At 45.1% G+C, this 12,434-nt stretch overlaps 1 protein-coding gene across 1 annotated transcript in view; it reads right to left on the reverse strand.

Moving 5' to 3' along the window:
- The window catches only part of SEC16B (SEC16 homolog B, endoplasmic reticulum export factor), a 58,974-nt gene that overhangs the window by 14,272 nt on the left and 32,268 nt on the right, over nt 1-12,434 (reverse strand). Inside the window, exons 16-23 of the mRNA XM_004372852.2 lie at nt 11,361-11,480; nt 10,446-10,518; nt 7,818-8,105; nt 6,652-6,719; nt 3,459-3,611; nt 3,078-3,176; nt 2,562-2,670; nt 2,354-2,433 (exon numbers count right to left, since the gene is read on the reverse strand). Coding sequence (XP_004372909.1) covers nt 2,354-2,433; nt 2,562-2,670; nt 3,078-3,176; nt 3,459-3,611; nt 6,652-6,719; nt 7,818-8,105; nt 10,446-10,518; nt 11,361-11,480 — 990 coding nt within the window. The remainder of the gene's footprint in view (nt 1-2,353; nt 2,434-2,561; nt 2,671-3,077; nt 3,177-3,458; nt 3,612-6,651; nt 6,720-7,817; nt 8,106-10,445; nt 10,519-11,360; nt 11,481-12,434) is intronic.

Genomic DNA, 12,434 nt, shown 5'->3' on the forward strand with positions numbered 1-12,434 from the left:
AAAAAAAAAAAAATGAAACAGGACCCATACCTTATACCATACACAAAAACTAATTCAAAATGGATCAAAGACCGAAGTCTAAAACCAAAAACTATAAAGATCATAGAAGAAAAAATATGATCAATGCTAGAGACCCTAATACACAGCACTAACAGGATACAAACCATAACTAACAACATACAAACTCCAGAAGATAAGCTAGATGACTGGGATCTTCTAAAAATTAAACACTTATGCTCATCAAAAGACTTCACCAAAAGAGTAAAAAGACAACCTACAGACTGGGGAAAAAAAATTTGGCTATTACAAATCTAACGAAGGTTTAATCTCTGAAACTATAGGAAAATCCAACATCTCTACCACAAAAAGACAAATAATCCAATTAAAAAATGGGCAAAGGAAAGGAACTTCACCAGAGAAGACATTCAAATGGCCAACAGAGACATGAGGAAATGCTCGCGATCACTAGCCATTAGAGAAATGCAAACCAAAACCACAAAGAGATACCATCTCACCCCAGCATTACTGGCAAGAATGAAAAAAAACAGAAAATAACAAATGTTGGAGAAGCTGCAGGGAGATCGGAACTCTTACGCACTGCTGGTAGGAATGCAAAATGGTACAAACATTTTGGAAAACATTATGGCACTTCCTTAGAAAGCTAGAAATAGAAATACCATATGATCCAGCAATCCCACTCCTAGGAATATATCCTAGATAAATAAGAGCAGTCACACTAACAGACATATGCACACCCATGTTCACTGCAGCACTGTTCACAATAGCAAAAAGATGGAAACAATCTAGACGCCCATCAACAGATGAATGGATAAACTATGGTACATACACACAAGGGAATACTACGCAACGATAAAGAACAATGATGAATCTGCGAAGCATCTCACAACATGGATGAATCTGGAGGGCATTACGCTGAGTGAAATAAGTCAATCACAAAAGACAAATATTGTATGAGACCACTACTATAAAAACTCATGAAAAGGTTTACACACAAAAAGGAACAATGTTTGATGGTTACAGGGGACGGCGGTGGGGGACACTAAATAGACAATAGATAAGTGGTAACTATGGTGAAGGGTAAGACAGCACACAATACTGGAAGCCAGCACAACTTGTTCAGGGTAAGGTCATGGAAGCTGTATGGACAAATCCAAACTCCCTTAGGGACTGAATTGCTAAGCTGAGGGCTGTGGGGACCATGGTCTCAGGGAACATCTAGCTCAATTGGCATAACATAGGTTATAAATAAAATGTTCTACATTCTACTTTGGTAGCATCTGGGGTCTTAAAAGACTGTAAGAGGCCATCTAAGATAGTCCACTCTTCTTAACCTTTTAAGAGCAAGGGAAAATGAAGAAAACTAAAGACACAGGGGAAAGATTAGTCCAAAGGACTAATGGACTACAACTACCATGACCTCCACCAGACTGAGTCCAGTACAAGTATATGGTGCCTGGCTACCACCACTGACTGCTCTGACAGGGATCACAACAGAGGGTCCCGGACACAGCTGGAGAAAAATCTAGACCAAAATTCTAACTCAAAAAAGAAGACCAGACTTACTGGCCTGACAGAGACTGGAGAAACCCCAAGAGTATGGCCTCCGGACACCCTTTTAGCTCAGTAATGAAGTCACTCTGGAGGTTTACCTCTTAGCCAAAGATTAGACAGACCCAAAGGACAAAATGAGACTAAAGAGGCACACCAGCCCAGGGACAAGGACTAGAAGGCAGAAGGGGACAGGAAAGCTGGTAATAGGGAATCCAAGGTCGAGAACGGAGAGTACTGACATGCTCTGGGGTTGTTAACCAATGCCATAAAACAGTGTATGTACTAACCGTTTTTAATGAAAAGCTAGTTTGTTCTGTAAACATTCATCTAAAGTTTAATTTTTTTAAAAAAAATTTATTACAGCCTTTGCCAAGGACGAAGGTCCCTGGGTGGCACAAACGGTTTGTGCTCCACTATTAATCTAAAGGTTGGAAATTTGAACCTACCTACTGGCACCAAGGAAGAAAGGTCTGGCAAACTAGTTCCATAAAGACTATAGCCAAGAAAATCCTATGGAGCAGCTCTACTCTGTAACACATGAGTTGGGATCAACTTGACAGCAACAGGTTTGGGTTTTTTTATTTTGCTTTGCCAAATATGTGGGTGAATTCTGGCTTCTACTGGGACAGAGAAAGAGGTGGTTCTCCAGGCTTCCCCTAAGGAAATATTTCCCATGAATCAGTCCCTCACAGGTGGCACCTCCAGCCAATGCTGAAAGTTCAGTTCTCGCACATGCCAGGCACCTGATGGGGTTGTAGGCTTGAGCCCGTGGGCCACTCACCTGAGGCCCCTGCACACCTCCAATCCCGGTGCCCTCAGCGTTTCCCCTGCTGGACATGGATCCTTGGGGTTCCCCACCACCTAGAAAGCAATGTAGCTGTTTTCCTTGCTGGGGACTGAGAGGTCCCCATGCCCAGAAGTCACCCCCACCCTCTCTGGAGTGCCGAGAGGTCCACAGACAGCCCAGGAGGATGGGAGGTTGGCAGTACCTGTGCTCTGGGAGAGGGTACTGGTGCCTGGCAGAGGCTGGGGCCCAAGGGGCGCAGTCAGGGAGAGGCCCGGGCCAGCCTGCAAGGGAGAAGATGCTCTGGGGGTCTCCTGCAAAGGGGACAGTTTGGATTTAAAATGCTTTGTGGAAAAAGAGAGACAGCATTGGTGATTAAGAATTCATGCTGGCCTGCTTGCGTTTCTGCAACGCCCACAATAGTAGCTGAACCTGCTGCTCTCCCCAAAACAGCACTCTCCTGGTGCTGCTCATTTGCTCACTAATCCAGACTAGCTCCCTACCGCTGGCCCTCTAAAGTGAAAATCCTCCATCCTCACTTCTCAGGCCTTTAATAATCTGTCTTGGCCCTTGCTGGACCAATTGATTTCCCAAAACCTCCCACAGCAAAACCTCTGTTTCCTTCAGACTGGGGTAGGGTTGGGGACCTCCAAGGTGTTCAGGAAATTTCCCCTGAAAGAAAGGCCCATGGAAGGAGGAGCATCCTGCCCCCAGAGGTTACCTCAGAGTCGGGACTGTCCAGTGAGTCTTCGTCTCCAGAGGAGGACATGTTGGTGGCGGGCTTCGCTCGAAACCAGCTGAACCATCTGAACCCTGAGCTCTAGAAGGGGAAGGAGAATCTTAATTCTTCTAGGTTTGCTTCTCCCTGATGAACACGAGATTAACCCACCCCAGCGTGATAGTGGTGAGATGGGGAGAGGACACAACCAAAGGCCAGATTCCCATCTCTGCTCTGTTTGGGAAGGGAAGGAGAGGGAAAGGCTGGGGAGGGGAGGATGGGAAGGAAAAAAAGGGATGAGAGAAGAAGGAAAGGAAATAATGGGAAAACGGAAAGGAAGGCAAGGACAGGGAATGATGAGAAGGGAGGAACAATTCCCTCGACCTTTGCATTCTCTTTCACATCTCCTCGCTTTTCTCTCTGTCCATTATTTTGGAGAGATTTTTTATCTGCCTCATCAAAGGACTCCTCCTCATCCTCCTTGACTGAAATGGTGGAGCTCTCAGAAATAGTTCGTGCTCTGGGAACCAGTGGAGCCTGGAACTGAAGAAAAGAAGAACTAACATTTGTGTAGCTCCTGACAGGTTATGAAGGCACATTTACATGTACTCCCTCATCTGACCTGCTCAATAAATCAGTGTGATAGTCTTATGAGATTATGTCTTACTGATGAGGAAGTAAGGCTTAGATGTGAAAAATGATTTGCTGAATGAAGGTCCAAGACAAAGCCAGAGCCCACACCCAGTTCTCATACTATCCCTAATCCTCTGGAGTTTTGTGTGCTGTGCTACTTCTCCCGAAAACATAAAGTTTCCAGAACTATGCCAAGCCTGGAGCAGGGCGAATGGAATGCTACTGATACAGATTAAGAGGGTCAGGGAACACCCCCACGGGGACCCACAAACCCAAAAAAGACACAGTGTGACAACTAATGGATCAAATGCATCTTAGAGCTCAAGACCTAATTGACTTGCTCAAGATCAACTGTGAGCGTGTGCACCAGAGAGGGGTAAAATATGCCTGAACCTCTTTATATGTACAGTCAAGAAAAGCTTAATTTCTACAACCTTTGGAAAATACTTTGGAAATACACAGAAAAGGATTTTTTAAATTCTAATTAGCACGGTATTTTACTACGTGCCAGGTACTGTTCTAGGAGCCCTGGTGGCACAGTGGTTAAAGTGCTCAGCTGCTAACCTAAAGGCTGGCAGTTCGAACCCACCAGCCACTCCATGGAAGAAAGATGTGGCAGTCTGCTTCCGTAAAGATTTACAGCCTTGGAAACCCTATGAGGCAGTTCTGCTGTGTCCTATAGGGTCACTACGAGTCAGAACCGATTTGACGGCAATGGGCTTGGTTTATTTTTGGAGGCACTGTTCTAAGTGGTTTATATACAGTAATTGATTTAATCCTCATAACAGTCCTATAATGTAAGTGCTATTTTTATCATCAAGAGTGATGGAAACATTTGCACTTGGCTACAAATCTAAAGGCTGGAGGTTTGAACTCACCCAGCAGCACTGCGCAAGAAAGGCCAGCAAGAAAACTCTATGGAGCAGTTCTACTCTGTAACGCATGAGGTCACCATGAGTTGGAACTGACTCAACAGCAAAGGGTTTGGGTTTGGTTTTATGATTATCATCTCATTTTACATATGAGAAAACTAAGCCACAGAAAGGTTAAGCACCCTGTCTAAGATCACACAGCTAGTAAACGGCAGAGCTAGGATTCAAACCTAGGCAGTCTGGCTCTCCTACGAATTTCTTTTAATTAAATATTCGAGACACAGACGATGGTTTATATACTAGGATGCCCATTCGCTGTGTTTGATGTGTTAGTGAAAGAAGGAAAGAAAGGAAGGAAGGAAAGTTGGGGGAGAAGGAAAGGAAGGAAGACATGAGAGAAAGGAAGGAAGGAAGAAGAGGGAAGGGAAGGGAGGAGGAAGGAAAAAGAAAAAGAGAGGGAAAAAGACAAGGAATGAAAGAAAAGGAAAAGGAAAGTGCTTTACTCTAACCTCTGACAACGTGGGTCCTTACCGTGGCCTACAAGGCCCTGCATAATCTGGCCTCTTTGCTATCTCTCTGGCTGACCTTGTTTCTTAGCGCTCTCCCCTATTGCTCCCCACTTTCTCGATAAAAAAATTCCCTTGCTCATCCTTGATTACAAATTCCTATTTCAGGGCCTTTTTTCTTGCTCCTCCCTCTGCCAGAACACTTGTTCCCCAGATATCTGTATGACTCACCTCCACAGTTCGTTCTGATCTCTGCTCAAAGACCTTCTCCGAAAGACCTTCCTTGCCCAGCCTATCTAAAGTAAAATCCTGTGTGTATATTAGTTTATTTTCAGTCACCTTCACCAGATGTAAGCACCATGAGGGGATGCTTTGTCTGGCTCACTGATGTGTTCCCCGGCCCCTGTAACAGTGTCTAAACCAAAAAACAAACCCATTGCCGCCAAATTGATTCCGACTCAGAGCGACCCTACAGGACTGAGTACAACTGCCCCACAGGGTTTCCAAGGAGCACCTGGTAGATTCAAACTGCTGATCTTTTGGTTAGCAGCAGACCTCTTAACCACTACACCACTAGGGCTTCAACAGTGTCTAGAACTCCATAAATATTTGTGAATGAATGATGGAAGTTTGATACAATGGATTTTGTCATACCAATAATAAAAATCATATTATGAATAACATACGAAATTTCATTATATAAGGTTAAATAACAAATAGGAAATAAAGCCTTATACAGAGTGATCTTAATCAGTTAACTATATATACACACATACATGTACATATGGAAAGAACATTGGAAGAAAGCAATCAAAATATGTGACTGGGATTAACAGTGATATTTGTTTGATTCTTCATATAATACTTTTATTTTCCAAGTCTTTTATAATAGTAATGTACTACATTTTTGTTAGAGACAAAAAAAATAAACAGTAAAGGAATAAAAGTTTTACAAGGCCTGTAGTGTAACTCCATTACTACTTGAGAAAATCACATGCTGCAGCCCTCCAACCAGGCAAAGCTGGAGAACATTTTAAGTTGGGAGCTAATGCTGCTGTCCACCATTGCAGGGAGGAGTGCACTGATTCAACAACTAGATAGAATGATTAACTGGACCTGGTCGCCTCCAGAACCTTACAGCCTAACTGAGAAGCTATCACAAATGCCACAGATCCTTCTTGGGAATAAAGCAAGGTAAAAATTAAAATAAATAAATAAATCTCTAGAGTCTTCTCATGACAGGAGGGGTACGGCGAGCGTTTGGTGCCACAGAAGGAAGTCCAGGACGTCAGAAGGAGCAGAGATCTGAGAGCAAAGCAAACCAAGAACAGCTCTGCTACCCCCTCCCCTGACTGACACAGGGCGGTGGGAACAAGCATTACCAAGAACACAGTCCCCTGCCCCAATGCCCAGGATGTGGCATAGAGAGAAAGGAGAACTGCGAGGTGGAGAGAGCGCTGGTGCAACGCTGAGCAAGGGGTTTGCTTGTGGCTGAGGAACTCAGGTGATGGTAAAAACCAGAAGCATTAGGTGGCATTAGCATCTTGTAATGCTTTGTCCTCTCACCTGTGGTTTGGAAATAACCTCTTGACCATCAGGATGCTGGAGGGGTTCTTGACACACAGTGTTCTCTCCTGTGCATAAAACAAAAACAAAATCAGCAATTTGAAGTTGTGCTTCTTCCACTCACCCAGAAGAAGGGTGATGGGAGTCTAGTAGGATTTCCTAACCACAGCTGGAGTTCAGAGCCCACGACCCAAAGGGGATCACAGTGAATGAAAGGTCAGCTTGCATGGTTCCTCTCAGTTCCAGCCACTCCTGAGACACTCCTCACCCAACCTCTACCTCCAAACACCAAGGTCATTGCTTCAGCATTTTGGAAGTCAGAGTAACATTGAGCTACTCACAGGGATTCTCACTACCTTCCCCTCAATTTGAGTCTCCCAGCTGGACAGGGCCTTACCTTAGAAGGTCTCAGATCTGACCCTTCTGTTTGGTTTCCAGCACTTCCCGGGCATCCCTCAGCCCCTGTGGTCCCAGGGTTAATGGGCCTAGAGAAACTTATAACTAGGACAGAATCCCAGCCTCTGACATTGTCTATGACAGTAACCTCTTGGATGCAGGACAACTTCAGAAAAAGGACTTGCCTACACTACAGTGCATTTCCTGAAAATTTTCAGGAAAGACTAATTGCTTGAAAAGAACATCATGTTTGATAAAGCAGGGTGTCAATGAAAATGAGGGAAAGTCTCCATAAGGTGGACAGACCCAATAGCTGCAACAATGGACTTAAACATAGCAACAACTGTGAGGATGGCACAGAACCAGGCAGTGTTTCGTTCTGTTATACATAAGGCCACCATGAGCTGGAGCTGATTGGACAGCAACTCACAACAATAACACTATGCATTCAAGGCACAGGTGGCATTGTCCCCACCCTGCAGCCTCTCCTAGAAACTGTGTCATTCGAGGGGAAGGGCAGGAGTGGCTGCTGTTTGTTTGCTATGCTTGTCTCAGTAGAGACTGGACATTCCCACAGACTAGACTTTAAGAGAGCAATCTCCTTCTGATGCCTGCAAAGTACCAACACAGTGGCTGACATATTGCAGGCCCTCAATAATGTGCATACCCCACCCTACGATTCATGTCTTGACCAGCTCCAACCCTACATTCTCTGAATGGTCCCTGTACCTCCCTCACCCAAGGCTTCCAGCCCAGCCAGCATGTCTTACCAAGGGGTGGGTGTGCCTGCAGGGCTTCCTCCCGGGCCCTTGCTCCAGGAGCTGCTGTCACTGCCACACTGCGGCCAGTCCCTGGTGGATGGGTCTCAGGAACTGAGTACAGAGGCAGCGGTGCCCCTGTCGGCCCTGCACCTCCTCCCACTGGCTGCAGGGGAAAGGGCTGTTGTGAGCTGGGCTGGCTTGGGTCTGTCTGCTCCGGCATTGGCCATGGGGCTGAGCGGTACCCAAGGGGCTCTGAGTAGCCTTGATGTCCTGAAAGATCCTGGTAGAAAGTGTTTTCTGAAGACAAAGCGCAAAGAGGAAGAATGGAGACCTGAAATGTGGCATTTGCAGAGACACAAAGAACATTCCTGCCTGTGTCCTCTTTGCAAAGCAGTCACAAGGACAGGCCGCGTGATGTGGTTTCCACTAATGTGATGACAAGTAAACCACAGCAATGATCGCAAAACCTCTCACTGCTCATCACATACAGTTTACAAAATATCTCCCTCACTACCTTATATGATCTCTGAGCCTTAAACCAGCGGGCTGGAAAGACAGAAATTACAATCCCATCTAACTCCACACTTTCCTATTTTCAGATGAACTCTTTCTACTCTAAGGATTTCCAAAGTGACTTGGGTATTTGAAACTTACAAAGTTTCCAGTTAAAAACCCAAGTCAGACAGCAGAAATGACAGCTCTGGTTTCAAAAAATCAGAGCATGTTTGCCCTGGAAGGGACCTTGGTAGTCAGTAATTCTGGCTCTGCCATTTTGTTGATAAGATATACTAACGTAGGAAGTCCCTGGGCGGTACAAATGGTTAACATACTGGCCTGCTAGCAAAAAGGTTGGAGGTTCAAGTCTACCCAGAGGTACCTTGGAAGAAAAGCCTGCAGATCTACTTCCAAAAAATCAGCCATTGAAAACCCTATGAAGCATAGTTCTACTCTGACACACATAGGGTCGCCGTGAGTCAGAGTCAACTCTACGGCAACTAGTTTCTTTGGAGAAGTGAAAGATAAGCCCAATGTTACAGGACATGTGTGGCAGCAGTCCCATCTACTCGGTTGGACAGCAGGAGACATCCTGTTAGGAAGTAGCCATCCAGAGACAGCCCAATCTGCCTTTCCTCCACCCCTTAACCTTTGCAGATCCTGCGACACAGCAACAGAGCTGAGAAACAGGACCCAGGGCATGCCCTTCCTTCCTGTTCCCTTGCTCATCCCTGAAGAAAGTGCAGAAGGCTGGGAAATGTCTGGAAGGGAAGAGATGAGGACTGTGTCCAATCTGACCGTGAATGTAACTTGGGGAAAAGGTATGGAGTTAACTGGGGATAATACTACCAGATAGACCCACCAGTCAGAGGCATACTGAGGGGAAAGTAGGGATGTAATGAAAACACTTTCAAAACATATTTACTTCACACATATGTGACAATTGATAGCTCAAAAATCTTAACAGCTTCCTATATCCCCAGTGGGGTCAGTGGTGGTTCAGTGGTAAAATTCTCGCCTTCCACGCGGAAGACCCAGGTTCAAGTCCCAGCCACTGTACCTCGTGCGCAACCACCACCCATCTGTCCATGGTGGATTGCGTATTGCTATGATGCTTTCAGTGGTTCCAGCTGAGCTTCCAGACTAAAACAAACTAGGAAGAAAGGCCTGGTGATCTACTTCTGAAAGCCAGCCAATGAAACCCCTATGGATCTCAATGGTCTGATCCCCAGCTGATCATGAGGATGACACTTGACCAGACAGTATTTAGTTCCATTGTGCATGGGGTCACTATGATCGGAGGCCGACTCCACAGCAGCAAACAACAACAATGTCCCCAACACTAACATAAAATACAGATAATTCACATCCCTGACCACAAGAAACTTCTCTAGTTGGGGAGAAGGTACTAATAGGGGTGAAGCAATTAGATAACAATACAATGCGACACAGTGTTTAAAATCTGAATGGTGAAGCAGAAACTACAATAATGTGAGAGTTCAGAAGTGTCTACATGCATGTGGACTTTTCTCTGTGGAGGAGGTGGGTCTTCTCAGCCTTGCCTGGAAGAAGGGTTAGATTTCCACAGGCAGACAGAAGAGCAAGGAAGGTACTCTGGGAATGTAGGGCAAAGTATTTTTGGAAATTATTTTGTCTACCAGAAATGACCATAACCAGTTTAGAACAGACCCAGGTGCTTACACCTACAAGCCTTACTTAACTGGTATTTTCCAAACCCACATGCTCTTCAGACTTCATCACAGTAAAGCCAAGAACATTTGCATCTATTACAAACGAAAGAAAGGACACATGGCCCAATCACAAACTTGCCCCCACCTCAAAAGGATCTACCTTTGTTGAAATCACAATTTCCCAGAACCTATCCCTTTTTCCTCAACTAATTTCCTCAAAGCCTATTATAAAAGGAGACCCCTATCTTTCTCAAATTGAACTCCTTGTATCTCTTGGCACTCTTCTTGAGTGCCAGGCTTCCTTGCTGCAGCAATTTGGTTTACTCTCAAATAAAATCTTTGTTAAAATTTCTAGAACTCGACTCCAGAATCTGTCATTTAACAATTGTATCTTGTATGATCAGATCATGAAAGTCAGCTGTTTACTTGCTCTGTTCATCAGTGTGTGTACCTGTTGTTCCTCCAGTTCCCAAAATATCTGAGTGAGCGGAATGTGGATCACCAACGTCTTCTGCTACTTTCTGCTGTTTAAAAATTAAGTAAAATCCTTTTAAGTAACACAAAGAAAAACAAGAACAGAAAACAAGGTATTTTAAAATTATATCAAAAGGGTACTTCCAGTGGAAATAACAAGCTAACCAAGCCTCAGTTGAAAGCTCAGTGGCCTCATGGGTCACATGGGCAGGGAGCAAGGTCTCCGCCATCTTGTCTCCCAGCTCTGCTTGGTACAGACAGAGGCAGCCTGGAGACCAGGACACCTGTCCTCCCTCAAAGGAAGGGGCAGTAAAAGGAACTGAACCGTGGGCCTCAGAGTATGCAGGAGATGGGGGGAGGAAGGACCATGCATGCTTTCAAAAATCCACTTTGTCCTTTCTTTAGAACAGAGTGGGAGAAAGGAAATGAAGGAGGCCCTGTCCCAATTACTGTTCCAATTATTACCAGCAGCTCCTGCAATTGTCAGAACAAAAAGGAAAGGCCCAGAAATCTTTGAAGCAATTGCCCTACATTACATGAAAGTGACACAGGTTCACTCTGATCCATTGTTCCTAACAGAGATGTGGAGACTTTGATGGTCATGAAACGTATTTTCTGGGGCCTCAGGGAAGGCTGGCAGGCGGGAGATTTGGGGGAGGACCCACCATCTCATGAGCATAGTGCTGCACAGGCAAAGGGTTCAGCAAGGACCTCTGACCCCCACCCTTTCCCAGGACAGACTGCGCTTGGTGGGCAACGGGAGGTACCACGGCCTGACTATGGGGTGTATGTGCAGGGGAAGGGGACTTGCTGATGTCAGTGCCTAGTCTGTGACTAGGGGAGGAAAGAGGAGGGACACAAAGTGCCCACCCAACCAATCCTCTGGCCCCACCTCCACTCCCAGCTCCTTGTGCCGCCTCCGAAGTTGCATCAGCCAATCTGGCTCTAAGTCCCTGTCTCCGCGGCGTCTTTCCAACACCAGAGGATCTGACAGCTTCAGTTTTTCTGCTAGCTGCACCAGGTTTCCAAACGGGTTGGGGACAGAAAAGGAGAGAAGAAAAGGAAGAGAGAGAAACGAAACACGGAAAAACAATGGAGAAAGAAGAAGTAAGGGGAAAGAAAAAAAAGAACTTTAACTCACATATAAATTAAGATTATAAAGAATAATTGAGAAACAGCAAATTCAGCAGAATGCCTCATAAAATTGCAACATAAATAAACAATTAACCCGTCTTGGTGTTAGATACTAAACAAAAGATGAGGAGAAACTTACTGGGCTGATATTTCTCTGCAAAGCTATCTGCCCTGAAGCAGCACTTCTCAAACTTCAGGGTGCACAGGACCCCCCTGGGTCTGGTTAAATGTGAATGCTAGTTCAGTAGTTCTGGGTGGAGCTGAGGCTCTGCATTTGTAACAAGTGCCCAGGTGATGCTGATGCTGCTGGTCCAGGAACTACATCGTGTGACATTAAGTCCCAAAACTTTCCTACTCCTGCATTCTGGGTCCCTGAGCTCCGTGCAACCATCCTGCAACTTATGGAGGCTGAGATCACAGATTTTATTGGTTACGGAATCCAACACTTGGGCCTCGTCTAAAAACAAAACAGAATTTGAGAGCAGGCTGCTTTTTTACTCTCTAGCTAATGAATGGATTTTTCTTAAATTAACTGGAACAACTATTGGCCTGATCGTTGTTTTCTTCCCCAGGAACTATAGGTTGATATGTTTTTGCTTGCTTGCTTTTTTTTTCTCCCCCCAATGTGTCCCATGTGTGATGAAATATTTGATGCATTTAAAAGCATTTTAATAAGGATCATTTCCTGTTTTAATCACCAATATATACTTTCTGAGCACAGCTTTTATAATTAGAGCCCTTCACAGCATGCAGTTTTACTCACCAGAAAGGCCGAATGAATTTCTCACATGGCACGTGCTTGGTCTCCAGTCCCCCAGTCTCTCCTCCCTCT

This window comes from Trichechus manatus, unplaced genomic scaffold (assembly GCF_000243295.1).
Source record: "Trichechus manatus latirostris isolate Lorelei unplaced genomic scaffold, TriManLat1.0 scaffold00021, whole genome shotgun sequence".
Lineage (NCBI taxonomy): Eukaryota > Metazoa > Chordata > Mammalia > Sirenia > Trichechidae > Trichechus > Trichechus manatus.